A 14,981-nucleotide genomic window follows, 5' to 3' on the forward strand; every position below is an offset into this window, starting at 1 on the left:
CATGTATTTCAACCTGTGGTTTTTGCATGGCTAGAATGTAGCCAACTGTACCAAAGGTAAGAGACACATCCATTGCTCCATCCACTTTTGCTTCGTGCCCTACCCCGTACTGGCATGCAGCCCCCACAAGGTTACCTATGAGGGAATGCGGCCCTCATGCTGAAAAAGGATCCTCACTCCAGCTCTACATGGTTGGTAGGGATGGGTGAGAAATTAGATTCATTTCTAATTTCAAGCCAAATCTTTCAGATTTGCACTTCCCAAAACAAGATGAGAACCGAAACACAGCCATCCTTGGAAATTCACACTATTTCAAATTTTGCAAACCAATTTGCCAGCCGAACATTGTTTTCAATAACACATATGTTAGGGGAAAGTGTGGATAACAATGAGTATGTGAGTGAAAATAACATACAAAAGTGCATTACAGGATGAGAAATTCCTTGTACAAATGTGTGCATTAATCAAAACTGGTTACAAAAATGTGTTTATTAGGAAAAATTCACACTAACATACTGGAGAATTTTCATGAGGATTTAAACAAAAACCAAATTGCTGCAAAAATGTGGAGAACTGAATTTAAGATTGGGAAAATAAGAAAACCGAAATTAACAGATTTTTTCCATCCCTAATGGCGCAGAGTGGTAAGCGGCGGTAACACAGACAAAAGCTCTGCTCACGGCCAGAGTTCGATTCCAATGGAAGGAGGAAGTAGAATCTCCGGTAAAAGGGGTTGAGGTCCACTCAGCCTTCCATCCATCTGTGGTCGGTAAAATGAGTACCCGGCATATGCTGGGGGGTAAAGAAAGGCCGGGGAAGAAACTGGCAATCCCACTCCATATATACGGTCTGTCTAGTAAATGTCACAAGACGTCACCCTAAGAGTTGGAAACGACTCACACTATAAGTGTGGGGACACCTTTACCTTTTTTAATGCTTAGCAATTTTGTCTTGAATGATGTTTTCTATCAGGTTTCCCAGAAAAGATGTTAAGCCAACTTGAAAAACAGTGAATACCTTGCCTTGGAAAGCGTTATAATCTCATTCCACACTGGCTGGAGCTGGTGAAAGATTGACCCCAACCAACTTCTGGAGGGCCACAGGTTTCCCATCACAGAGGAAGGTTTGTTTATAGCGTGAAGTGATTCTGGCACTTGAATGATGCTGCCTTTTCAGTATTTCTTGAATACTCCAAGCATCTGCCTTGAAAACTAAGTGGGACATTGTTCATTTTATGACTCTCAGCCTAATACTGATCCATTGAAAGACGTTCACCAAGGAAGTTTCTTTCCCTTCCAGTCAACAAAAGCACCGCTGTACTCATCACCAAGGTTGGAAAGCACATGGAGGATCCCTTGCACGCTCTCATCTACAGTCAGGTGAGCCTGCAAGAAACAAACAGGAGAGAGGTGACCAGACCAGCCAATGGCTCTTCTCTGCAAAGGGCTGGATTTTTCCTCTTACAAGTTGGATAGGAGGACCATATTTATTTATTTAAACATTTCTAGCTCACTGTCTGACTTGCACTCAGTTGGCTCACCCTGGATGACCAATCTGGCACTATTAGGCCTTACAAAACCAAGGCCTAGAGAGTAATTCCGTAGTGAACAATGTAACTTTGTAAGCTTCTTTACATACTGTAATATTTTGTGTTTTAACTAATATTATTTGAACTCCAGTTAACATCAAACTATTTGTTAACTGGATTGATCTTCCCTATGAGAGTAAACCATGAAGTATGCCACAGGTAGTTTACATATCTCTTTTTATTGTGTTTTAAATGATGTGACTAACATAATGGTTTTGCAGCCTAAAGAATTTATATGTAACTTAGACAAATGTGTTCTCTAAAAGTATAAATAAGAAAAAAAATTCCATTGCCAGCAACATATATAAACAGCTAATGTTTCATGGACAAATGTCAAACATATGGTAATGTTTATTGGAAACCATGGAAGAAGGTTTCCTGGCAAATTACCCATGACCAATGTAACATAACCAACGTAACATGTGACAATTCAATTACAGACACCTATAAATAAATGCTTCCAAAAAGCAAGACCCTGTGCATATGTCACTTTAGTATGCATTCGTAAGTTGCAGATCAGCATCAAGTCCATGAGGGAAGGTGTTACGTCTATGGGGATTCACACTTGGCTATGGCAACACCCTAATTATTTGTTTCTTTTCAATCTAACATTTATAATCATTTGCAGGGAAGATAAATGTCACAAAAGTCCCTCTTTTTAAGAAGAAGATTTAATATTAAGGATCAACAAACAAAATTTCACAACAAATTTTTGCCAGTAAATTTTCTTCTTAATTTCACTGTCTCAAACTCAGCAATAACAAAGTTGCCAATTGACACCAGTACCTCAATGGATGTTCCTGCTTCTTCGCTTTCTGTCAGGATAATCACATTACTGACGTGAATTTTTGTATCTCTAGTTGACCCCTTCTGGGGATTGCTAATCTGTTACTTGTGGGTGCCAGGGCACCCATGATGGCTTTCAGTGGCATGCCTAAGATGTAGCCCAGGATCTGACCTTTTATTTTAAAAAAGTAAGCCTCTAGTCCTCTAGAAAAAAGTTATGGAGCAAAATGTGCATGTACCCTTCTAAGTAATTTCTGTGAAATGAGCCAGCCTGGCTTCTCCTACCTGTCAGTATCAGCCAATTAGTGAAGTCAGAACAGTAATTGCTAAGTTAATTGTTTGGACATCAGACAACAGGGATCCCTGGGATCCTAAAGAGCTGCTGTTTTGCCTTCCCTTTTGGTGTACTTGCCTTGCATCTGTCTTTTTTTTTTAGTCCTTGGAATCTCCATAGTTTGCCTTTTCTTTTTCCCTAGCACCCAGGATGCATCTTTCCTGTGCTGGGTTCATCTGAGATCAGGGAGTGCCTAGAAATTATTTTCTACAAATACTACTATACAGTAAGTGTGGGTGAATGTTAAAGAATCCCCCTCCCTCATTAGACGAGTGTGAAAACTTTGCAAAGATTATGGTTGGCACTGAGGAGAAACAGGGGTCTTGTGCTATTAACAGCTGTATGGCAGGCAGAAATTCAACAGGTCAAGCCTTTTCTAGTATGGAAAAACATTTATGGGAAAAGCTCCAGCATGACTACCCTCTAATTATGTATTATGCCACACCCCGATGGCAGACATTTTGTGTTATGCTTCACCCTCATGACAGCTATTCTGTGACTGGTGCCCCCAGCACTCTCTCAAATTTTGAAATGTGCCCTCTGCTCCAGAAAATTTGGTGCCCTCTGACCCTGCTTATTCAGCATAGTTAGGGAGAGCCAATCAGGACTGACTTGCCTCCTTGATATTATTTAACTGTCTTTCAAAGGAATTCCTCCCCCCCCAAAAAAATGGCACGCACCTCTTGACCACCCATGTCCGTCTTCACCCATCCTGGATGAACCACAGTGCACAAAATCCCTTCCTCTTTGTAACTCAGAGATTGGCACTTAGTCAGCATGTTGAGAGCAGCCTGCAAAAAAAGGGGGGGAAATAAAGAGAGTGGGTAGCAAGCATCATCATAAAGAGAGTAAAGCACCTGACTCTGTGCTATTGGAGGTCCACCATAAGTCATAATTGACTTGAAGGCATATAACAACAAAACTCTTATGTTAAGGATCTGCATCTACCTTGGAACATGGGGCATTTTCACCCATCACTCAGAGGAAAACCTGGGCTTGCCACAGAGCCTTCACTCAATGGGGAGCTGCAATGAATCACAGCTTCCTGACAACTGTGACCTGTATTTGCAAACCTGTGTTTGTTAAAATTCACTTCTATAAAACGGGATGTGGCCTAGTTTCCCCAACAGTTAGAAAAGGAAACTAGGACGGTCTGCTCCCTTAGATGTGACCACTTGTTTGGAAAAAGTTTGTGGCCAATAGTAGGACAGTCACCACATTTCTTGAGCACAAATATGGCACCTACCTTGCTGCAGCGGTAGGAGATTGCAGGCTTGACATAGGTTAAGGGGACCAACTCAATAGAGCTTAACAGAGAGGAGATGTTGATAATGGCTGCCTTGCTGCAGCTTAGCCCTTTCTGTGCGCTTCCTTGGGCTGCCCTTCTTAACAGGGGCAGGAAAGCCTGGAATAAAGGAACAGAAAAAGGGGGTGGGAATAGTCAAGTGAGCAACCCAGGAATGGCCACAGTGCCCACTTGATTTGCCTCAGTTCCGATTCACTCAGTATGTCTTCTCATGTAACCATCTATACTCGTATTATTGCCATTTTAAGCCTACCCTTTCTCTAAAGAGTTTGTGGTTGTGATAATGATTCCTCCCCCCTCCCCTCAGAGGGAGATCAGTAACTGCCCCAAGGTGTCAAGAACCGAGGACCACTGCCCCATGTGGTGAGCCACGTAACTGAAGTCTCTTTGGAAAACCTTCCAGATATGGCCTGGCTGGCTCTACCCATTCAGGCTGGCACTGGCTCCTCCTGGGCAGGAACAGCAAGGAGATTAAAGCACTTCCTTTTCCAGCAACAAAACCTACCAATTCTAGCATATTTTGCACTTCTGGCCTTGCTCCTGACTTGGTCCTACTTTCTGGTTTGTCCTCTGATCCTGATTGCTCTGCGGTCCTGACTCCTGGCTTGTTCTCCAGCTGTGCCTTCAGAATGCCCGTGCATCCTGGCTCAAGTTCCTGACTTCTGACTCTTTCCAGAACTCTGCCATTGGTCCAGCCCTAGCACAAGCTTTATAGTTGAGGGGTGATTTGAATCTGGATCTCCTTGTCCTAAGTCCAACACACTAATCACTATAGCACACTGGTATTAGAAGGAAATATATCACTTTGACTACATACTAAGGACTGTATTCTCTGAAATTCTCTCTGCTAACATTCATGAATCAAGCCTTTAAAAAGACAAATATGACCAGAGAATACCTCAGAACCTTGACTGTCTTGCCCATTCAAGAGGTCTTCTTTGTGATAACCTGTATGAAACGCTCAAGATTTCAATTGTGCCCACAGGCACAAGAAAAGTTGGGGACTGCCTCTCTAGTCTAGACAGTGTTCTGGAAGCTAATTCTGACACTGAATTCCCAGCAACTTTCCTCTTCTCCAATTCAAATCCTGCATAAAATCACATCATTGTGTCAGTTTGCACAACGTGTTACAACTATGGAATTTGGAAAGGGAAGACAAAGAAACTCCTGGCCTAGGAGCCTGATGCTAACCTTATGTGAGGTTCAGCTAGCAGCATAACCATTGTGGTCCCATCACATTAGAAATTTGTGGAGAGACTCTTTCATTAGGTTGAGGGTCTAGTATGTCAAAGTGGCCCCTACTGTGATTTTCAGGAAGAGTACATGACAAATTGGAAGAGGTTCAGAGGAGGGCAACAAGGACCTATGAGGACAGAAAGAAAGAACTGGGCATGTTTTGCCCTTGAGAAGATTGCAGGGAGATATGACAGCACTCTTCAAGTGCTTGAAAGGCTGTCACACAGAGGATGGCCAGGATCATCCCAGAATGCAGGATAATGGGCTCAAGTTACAGGAAGACAGATTTCTGCTGAACATCAGGAAAAACTTCCTGTTAGAGCAGTATGACAATGGAACGAATCGCCTAGGGAGGTGGTGGGCTCTCCAACACTGGAGGCATTCAAGAGGCAGCTGGACAGCCACCTCTCAGATATGTTTACGTTGGATTCCTGCATTAAGCAGGGGGTTGGACTCGATGGCCGTTATAGGCCTCTTGCAACTCTACTATTCTATGATCTACATTCAGAAGCCAGTGGAGAACACTTCTATTTCCAAGACACTGCACTGCCAACCTGAAAGTTGCAGTTAGATAGTTTTAGACTCTCACCTTTAGGGTCTTGTCAGGGGGAGATCTTTAAAAGCCAATGTGTATTACTATACTTGCTTCAAAATATGGAAGGTCAGCCCTGCAGCTCATCCTCCTGACTAGAGCCCTGGACATCTGCCCCAAAGACCTACCCTGATGGCACCCAGTTAGCAATGTTAGGATCATTGCATTATCCCCAGTTAATGCTGTTGTGAATGGCCAGCCACTTTATTTTACATACTTTTATGCCTTAATTGAACTGTCTTAGACACTGCAGCATGTATTTTTTACTTTTACTGATCACTTGACCCAATTGTTTACAATTTTCTCTCCCTCTAACCCTTTGGATATATTTGGATTTATACACATGTCTACAAAGGATAACACTTCATGCATCTGCAGTGTATCATTTGACTGTTGGGTGCTTGGAATTAGCACCCCAAAACAACTGTACCTGGCTCACTAGCAATGGCCCAGTCACATTGGTCTTGTATCCATTTTCCATGTCTTCAAGGTCTACAGTTTCTAGTGTCACCTCTTTGAAAATGCCTGCATTGTTTATTAACACATTCAGCCCCGAGTCTTTCAGGTGGTCCTTGACACATGTTGCAGCTTCCTTAATGCTTGCAACATTTGTAGCATCTGCAAAAGCAGAGACAAAAGAGATGTTAGACTGAAGCAGGAAGAATGTGGGGAGCTATTCTGATAGTTCCAACTTCACCTACAAAATGCAGGGTCAATGTATGGACCACAACTAGAACAAACAAACGAGCAGAGCTCTCAAAGCCCCCCCCCAACAGTTAATGGTCATTATTAATGTCCAACATGTTTCCCTTTTTTTGGGGAGGGTAGATAATCTAAAACACATACAATTATACATTAAAAAGAATTTAGAACATGTTTTTAAACACCTTGCCAAACTACCTTTAGAACAGGGGTAGCCAACATGGTGCCCTCCAGATATTGCTGGACTACAACTCCCAACATCCCTGACCATTCGCCGTGCTGTTGAGGGCTGATGGGAGCTGGAGTCCAACAACATCTGCAGGGCAACATGTTGGCTACCCCTGCTTTAGAATAACCAACAAAACCTTTGCACCTATATATAGGTGCAGCTGATGAAGGCGGAAGCTGAAACATTTTGTTAATACAATAAAAACCTCTGTTTGGTTAATCACAATTACATTCAGAGAGAGAGAGAGAGAGAGAGAGAGAGAGAGAGAGAGAGAGTTGTTTTGACTGGACAGATGTGTAAACTGCCCTGAGATCTTCACTGATGAAGGGTGATTTAAAAAATTGGATAAGATAATCAGATATATCAAATTCACATCTGTACAACAGAAAACCATTACTAGTATAAACCAAACCTATTAACATAAAAAACAAGTCTTAATGAACACCCTTTTTATTAGGAACTACAAATATGCTTTCACAGAAATTAAAAAAAAACACTGCATGACTGAATGTCCCTCATTAAACAAACACCCTTCCTGCACGGTAGGAAATGCACTGTTCCAGCTTCAGTGCAAATGGCTGAAGAAACAGGGCACAATTCGTTAGTTGCCAGAAACCAAACCAGAAGTCTGTTTTACCTTCCCTCTGGGGAGAAGATGGAATGGCATGGAAGGGCTTTCTTTGCTGGAAAGAAGCAAAAGAGAAAGAGTCCCAAGTCTATAGGTTGGTTTTTCAAAGCATAAGAAGAGTGAGCCAGAGAAAGAAGACATACCCAACTTCACTATCGTCAGGTTTGGGTGGCTGGAAGCCAGTTTCCTCAGTTGCTGAAAAGATAAGAGATATGGACGAGCAGAAGAATTAATACAAGAAGTAAAATTATACCTCCCAAGTTGGTGCTGGATCATGCCAGCTTTCACAGAACTATTTCTTCAGGCGGTTTTTAAGGACAACAACACTGGGCGTGATCCAGCCACTGCTAAACACTTAGAAGCCCTATTCATTTCAGTGGGAGATGCTTACGTGCGTAGCTTACTCAGTGGGATCTGTGAGAATCAAAACACATTTAGGCTGTTCTCATCCCTACTGATTCTTTTAGAACTGGAACCAAATGATCTGTCAGGCTTGGGAGATTGGCTTTAGGAGCTGTCTGTCTGAGGGGAGGCTCCCTCCTCCTCCAGAGAAACCCAGAAAGGAAGGAGCGGGGGGAGATGACCCAACCGTCACTGTCGATTGGCTTTTGGGAGGACCCCGATGATTTGGAATAAGGCAAGGATGGATTCTAGCAACATCTGGAGGGCCACAGATTCCCCACTCTTGCATTGAGACTTTGGCCCTGTCCTGCAACTTCACCAAGAATAACAGTGTGACTAAAAATTTAGTAAGTATGCTTTCTCTCCCATCCCATGACCGCTGCACATGGTTAACCTTTGCTCTCCTTCCTTAATCCTTGTCCCTTTCGACATATAAAACCATTGGGTGTTCAGATAAAATCCTTATGCCTCCCGATTGGGGATTCCTCTCCCTACGTGCTCTCCCATCTCACCTCCCTCTTGATTTTGCTTACAGAATGAAGGGTTCCAAGAAGTCAAGGGTGCTTCCCAGCCCAGCCAGGATAACATCACGAACTCGGCAGTACCCAGTGAAACTACTCAGCTGAAACCAGCCATATTCCCCTTATGCTCCAGCACTGAAAAGTCCCTTCCCAAATCCCCATATTCTCAGCCATGCCCTGGAGCCAGATGCCGACTCTTTGGGTGACAAACTGGACCTCCTGCTGACCAAAGACTTGTGGGGAGCAGGCAGGATGCCCCTTTGCAGCCCCGAAGACCCTGAGATTCCAAGGGCCACCTCCTCTTGAGGGCTTCCAGGGTGGATTCCAGTCAAATTGCCAGCAGAAGAGCCCCCAGTGGACTGAGAAGGTGAGATCAAGCCACCCCCTAGTTTTCCAGACCCTTATGCTTCCTTGAGAGGAAGAGCTCCCAAAACAGCCAGGGGTGGGGCTGAGTGGGGCCAGGAAGCCAGGTTATATCGGCCCTTACTCTGAGCCTGTCAGTTGCTGGAATACCAAAGATCTTCTGGCTTCAGTGCAACCTGACTTACCTGTGACTGGATTTCCTCTGTTGCTGAACATCAAAGCTCTTCTAGGATTTTTTCCCCCAGGGGCTGTCCCCTTATTTGAAATATTTTTATTCCTCTCTGCAACCAAAATCAGTTCCCAGAATGGCTTGGAAATATTGGGGGGGGTATTTTTTAAATAAAACAATATTGTATTTTGCAAACTCAGGGTTTCCCTGATCATTCTCTTCATTCCCTCTCATCTTTCAGTGGTCCCATTTTGGCTCCAGTCCTGTCAATGTTCATCATCAAAGTTCACTATCAATGGCTAATAGCAACAGTGGCTATGTTCTCCCTCCACTGTTGGAGGCAGGATGTCTCTGAATGCCAGTTGCTGGGAATCACAAGTCGGGGGGGGGGCTTTTGGCTTCCTATAGGTATCTTGTTGGCCACTGTGAGAACAGGATGCTGGAATAGATGGGCCATTGGCCTGATCCAGCAAGTTTTGCTTATATTCTTGCTATTAGATAGTGGCATTATTTCACCTTTAGACATCTGAAGCCTGATTAAACACACCAGGCATCAGTTTTCAGGAAGCTCATGTATATGAGTTTAACATATAATCAGAAAAATTTCTTGGGTGATTTTTGTGGATAAAATCTGTTGCTTCCTCCTCCTCTCTGGGCCAAAGCCCTTGGAATAACATCTACTGAGGCTCTAACTCTAAACACACTTACTAGGGAATAAGGTCCAATGAACACAGTTTATTTCTGAGGAAATATACAGCACACTCATATGCACCCTTTCTTTGTTCCATCCAAAGTTTCCTCTGTCTGCCTTCCAAAAGGAGAAAATCTGGAGCTTAAATCCATTAGAGAATGTTCTCCTGTCCTTGACTCTCCCGCATGTGCATCTATTGTTTTTACTGAGAGCTGATGCTAGTTAATCACCAAATCAAAATATAGCATTTTTAGTATGTTTCTAGTTACTAGACTGAAATTGGTCTGAAATTTGAGGGGGGATATTTTTTGTGGAGGGGGGGGCAAGGCTCAGACTCCGGAAACTTTGCTTACAGCAGTGTTTCCCAAACTAATTTTCTCCATGGATCAACTTAAAAATGGCTGAAGGTCTTGGTGGCCCACTTAATGATTTTTCTGCCCGCTGTTGCAATTGTAATGCACTGTGCTAGGTGCTGTATGACCTTTCAGTGTATTTTTATTGCTTCGTTTATTCCTTATATTACAATTTGCATTCCCCTGTAATACAGTAAAATGCAAGATAATAAATAAAAGTTGTAATAAAGTACAATTAAAATCAATATGGATATTTAATGGAGACACACCACGGATGACCTGCATGGAGTTTGCAGACCACAGTTTAGGAACCTCCCTGGCCTACAAGAATAATCTCAGTCTTTTTTAACTTGGCACAGAAGTTCAAATAAATTGTGTTGACATTTTCAGATAAACTGCCCAGATAGGGCAAAGCTGGCTACAGAAGACAACTCATTTGATAAAGTCCTTTGTCTTTGCCTAGTACATATATAGAATTAATTATTGCCAAGCACAATTTCACAGTGGGCTGAGATTTACCTTACCAATATCATTCTGCTTGGCCGCCTCAAAGGGAAAGGTGGCACAACGATAGGGGAGGGGCTGGAAACAATTGCTCTTTGGCGCCTCTTTTCCCAGGACTGACTCAGTTACTATGTAACTTCACCTGTGTCTCTGTAACTGCATACCTGGGAATAAGCCCCACTGAACACAATGGGTCTTTCTTCTGAACAGACATATTGACGATTGCACTATTCATTTTGCAAGAACTGGCACCTGAATTTCATCATTTTCCTTTTCAGTTCCTGTTATATCATGTTTCTTGGCTCACAAGCCAACTGTATTAACCTATAAGCCACCAAGTTTTTGCAGAAAAGGCAGGAAAAATATTAAAAGAAATAAAGCTGGATCCACCCATGGTACATTTTTTTTGTTCAATCATGAATATGAAACCTATATTTCTTTTGCAGTGTTTTTCCACATAAAATCCTTCTGTTCACCTGCAATTTTGGCAAATGTCCTTAGCTATTCTCAAAGGCTGTTTCATCTACTCAGCATTATCTCTGGAACTGAGGTTATCCCCTCATTATTGGTTTGATCTGTCCATAGACTAGGCTCACATTTCCTCCTCCTGTTTCAACTCAGTTTAACCCCCTGACACAATTTTCAACTAGACTGACCAATACCAGTATGTGGAAATTTCCTATGTTCCTAATATAAATACAAAACAAAATATTGATCATGAACAAGGTCTCTTTCGCATCAGCACCTGAAAGGTGAAGACAACTTCAAAGGAACATTGACATAATCAGACTGTTTTAAGGATATCCAGTAGGGTTGCCAGGTTCAGGGCCTGAGACTGATCCTGTATCTTTAGGAGAAGAGAAAGTCAGCCAAGTGCAGGTGTTCTTGCAACACTGTAATGGGGAAAACCACAAGGTGGAATTCTCCCTTCCCCATGCACAACTTTTAAAGATACAGAAGACTTTAAAAGTTGTGCAGGGGGAAGGGTAAATTCCACCTTGTGGTTTTCCCCATTACAGTGTTGCAAGAACACCTGCACTTGGCTGACTTTCTCTTCTCCTAAAGATACAGGATCAGTCTCAGGCCCTGAACCTGGCAACCCTAATACCCAGCTCTTTTCATCATACATTTATAACTTTATAGATTTGCCTTTAATGAAGCCATGCATCCTTTTTTTGTCTCAAATGTATATTTGGTTTCTTATGAACCATGATGTATTTTATAGAAACCATTGCTTATCAACAACACAATCCTATATTTACTCAAAAGGAAGTCATGTTAAGGTAAACGGGACTATAGGACTGCAGTCTCCAAGTGCTCCACCATGGCTGGATCGTGGCCATTCTCCTTGTTGTCATAAATACATACTTCGATTCAACCAAATTCTCATGCCAGGGCGGACGAGATTGATTGTAACCTGTTCAGGCCCTTCCATTAATCAACACAGTTGCTATCTCATAGCCCAGGCTCTAGCTCTCTGCTCAAGATCACAACAAACGGAGGAATTTTTTCATGCCCCTCTTTTTGAACTCCTCCTTCCCCAGGTGCTGTTTCCCGAATAGACTCTTCCTCTGCCCGTTTCCTCGGAAATCAACCCCGCTGAATTCCGTGGGACTTTCCCCCAAGTAAACCTGCAATGCCGCTTGCACGCTTCCCTGGGAGTAAGACTTACTGCCAGGAGTAGGACTTGCTTCCGAGAAGCCCTGCCCTGGAACGGGCTGCAATAACCCCGAGCATTCTGGCTGAACCCTGATCCAGTCCCACGGGAGCAGCCCCCGAGTAAGCCCGCTGCGCTGCCAGCGATGGGGCTGAGAATCTCACCTGCCCGCGCTCCCCGTCCGGATCCCGGCAGCAGGCGAAGAGCCACTGCGGCGGGTCGGAGCTGCCCAGGAGCTGGCGAACCAGCTCCAGGCCGATCCCGCGGTTGGCTCCGGTCACCAAGACGCTGCGCGCTCCCAGTCCCGCCATGAGCAGCTCCTGCAACCGAGTCCACCTCCTTCTCCTCTGGCGTCCGAGCAGACCTAAGACTGCCTCTGACCTTCGCAACACTCCCCACGCCTTCTCTTCTCGACACACACCGCCCCCTTGTGGCCGCCCGCAGGCACTGGAGCCAACGTCCTGCTCTTCAGCCGCCCATTTTTCTCCTTTTGCCTTTCAGGTGATGAGTCCACATAGAAAAGTGCGGTGTGGGTTCCAGCATTTTTTTATCGCAGTATGTAGAAGCGGGGGGGGGTACTTTGTAGAGGCAGCGTGCGATGTAAGGGTGAAACATCTTCTCATATGCCAATTAGGATTCTAAGAAGATACGTTGGTATTAGAGATGGAAAGACCGGCCAAATTCGGTTCTCTCCGTTTCTCAATTTTCTAATGTTAAATTCAGTCCTCTACATTTCTGCAGCAATCTGTGATTTTTTTTAAAAATCCTCATGAAAATTCTCCACCATTTTAGTGCAAATTTCTCCAAATAAACACATTTTTGTAGGCAGTTCTTGTCAAAGGTACACATTTTTGCAAGCCATTTCTCATCATTTCATGCCTTTGTGCATGTTATTTTCACTCATGCATTTATTTTTGTGCACACGTTCCCCTAATATATGCATTTTTGTAAATATTGTTTTGTTGGCGAACTGCGTCCCAAAATTCGAATAAATGTGAATTCCGAAGGATAGTTGTGTTTCAGTTCTCATATTGTTTTGGAAATTGCAAATTTGATCAATTCTGCTTGAAATGCAAACTGAATAGAAATTCTCACCCATCCCTAATTAGTACATGAGCAGATGTTTGCATGCTTCTCTCAAAGAGCGGGAGGAAGCCTTGAAGGCTGTCGAATCCAGTCCCCTGCTCTGTGCAGGAAATCCAGAGCATTCCCACCAACAGCTGCCAAGCCTCCTCTCCAACACCCCCACCCAAAGCAGGCCCGTTTAACTTCCTAGGGGTTTGGTTCCATTACATTTGCAAATGGCTCGTCACCATTTTGAACAAGGGTGGGGAACCTTTTTCAGACTGGGGCTGCATTCCCATCTTGGCAACTTTCCCAAGCCCTTATGCCAGAGGCAAAAGCGAGCAGAACAAAGAATGTACATATTTACCTAGTTTCTGCACACACCCCTCTCTATCCCGCATTGAGGCAGCCAAGAGGTATTATCGGAGTTCAAGCACACATCCTAGCCAGGCAAAAACACTCAAGGATGGCAGGAAGTTGCCTCTAAAGTGTCTTGAGAACAGCCAACAGTCTTGCCGAGAATTCTCTGTTGAAGCCTCCCTAGCCCCATCTTCTTCAGAAAGCTATAATTCCCAGTTGAATTGCTTTGGAATAATTACAGTTGCTGAGTGCCCAGCTGCCTGTAGCTTTCCCTCAGTGCTCACTAGCAGCAATTGTTCTTGCAAACTGGAGAGCAGAAGAAGGGAAGGGAACAGGGCAATTCATTACAACAAAGCCTTTGATTGTGTAGATCATGAAAAACTATGGAATGCCTTAAAAGAAATGGGGGTGCCACAGCATCTGATTGTCCAGATGCACAACCTATGCTCTGCACAAGAGGCTACTGTGAGGACAGAATAGGGAGAAACCAATTGGTTCCCCATCGGAAATGGTGTGAGACAGGGCTGTATTTTATCACCCTATTTGTTTAATCTGTACGCAGAACATATCCTACAGAAAGCGGGATTGGACCAAGATGAAGGAGGTGTGAAAATTGGAGGGAGAAACATCAGTAATTTAAGATATGCAGATGATACCATACTCTTAGCAGAAACCAGTAATGATTTGAAACGAATGCTGATGAAAGTTAAAGAGGAAAGCATAAAAGCAGGACTACAGCTGAACATCAAGAAGACTAAAGTAATGACAACAGAAGATTTATGTAACTTTAAAGTTGATAATGAGGACATTGAACTTGTGAAGGATTATCAATACCTTGGCACAGTCATTAACCAAAATGGAGACAATAGTCAAGAAATCAGAAGAAGGCTAGTACTGGGGAGGGCAGCTATGAGAGAACTAGAAAAGGTCCTCCAATGCAAAGATGTATCACTGAACACTAAAGTCAGGTTCATTCAGACCATCAATCAATCAATCGTTTATTCGACCCTAGGGTCAGCATAAAACATAGTAAAACAGATCATCCAATATGTAAAAATAACTAATATATAACATTTTAATACAATTAATAAAATAGGACTTAGATTTAAAATAGTTATAAATTTTTCCTAATTTTATATCTTTGTTGAGTTCGTTGAAATTTGGCACCATATTTTGATTTCAGAGTTCCATTCTTCTCCTGAGCTAGTAAGGTAATAAATAGTCCAATTAAAGTTTTGAATTTCAATTAGGAGAGCTTTTTAAAATATTACACCTTATCTTTTGAGCAAACACACTAAATTTTGCTACTATGGTGGTTATTTTCGAGGATGTATCTCCTAACAGACGTTCTAGCCAAAAATGTTCTGATTCATACGGAAAAGGAGACAAAAGAGGAATGATTAGCTGTTGCCTTGGTGTCTTGTAAAATGGGCAGCAAAACAATACATGAGCATTGGTCTTGACTTCTTCACCCCAAATACATATGCGATCTTTA

The 14,981-nt window shown here is 43.1% G+C and overlaps 1 protein-coding gene across 1 annotated transcript; it reads right to left on the minus strand.

The window, feature by feature from the left end:
- Positions 1-476: 476 nt before the first annotated feature.
- LOC133369232 (C-signal-like) lies at positions 477-12,484 on the minus strand. Its single transcript, XM_061594297.1, has 6 exons — positions 12,226-12,484; positions 7,545-7,596; positions 6,273-6,460; positions 3,955-4,113; positions 3,389-3,499; positions 477-1,385 (listed from the first exon to the last, which is right to left on the minus strand). The coding sequence occupies exons 1-6, from the start codon at positions 12,370-12,372 to the stop codon at positions 1,272-1,274; spliced, it is 771 nt and encodes a 256-aa protein (XP_061450281.1). The 5' UTR covers positions 12,373-12,484; the 3' UTR covers positions 477-1,271.
- Positions 12,485-14,981: the final 2,497 nt, after the last annotated feature.

The sequence above is a fragment of the Rhineura floridana genome, chromosome 13 (assembly GCF_030035675.1).
Source record: "Rhineura floridana isolate rRhiFlo1 chromosome 13, rRhiFlo1.hap2, whole genome shotgun sequence".
Taxonomy (NCBI): domain Eukaryota; kingdom Metazoa; phylum Chordata; class Lepidosauria; order Squamata; family Rhineuridae; genus Rhineura; species Rhineura floridana.

Coding starts and splice junctions, on each gene's coding strand:
- LOC133369232 (XM_061594297.1), bottom strand. CDS start 12,372: ATGGCGGGACTGGGAGCGCGCAGCGTCTTGGTGACCGGAGCCAACCGC. Junction 7,597..12,225: donor CGGACGGGGAGCGCGGGCAG/GTGAGATTCTCA, acceptor TTATCTTTTCAG/CAACTGAGGAAACTGGCTTC. Junction 3,500..3,954: donor TCTCCTACCGCTGCAGCAAG/GTAGGTGCCATA, acceptor CTTTTTTTGCAG/GCTGCTCTCAACATGCTGAC.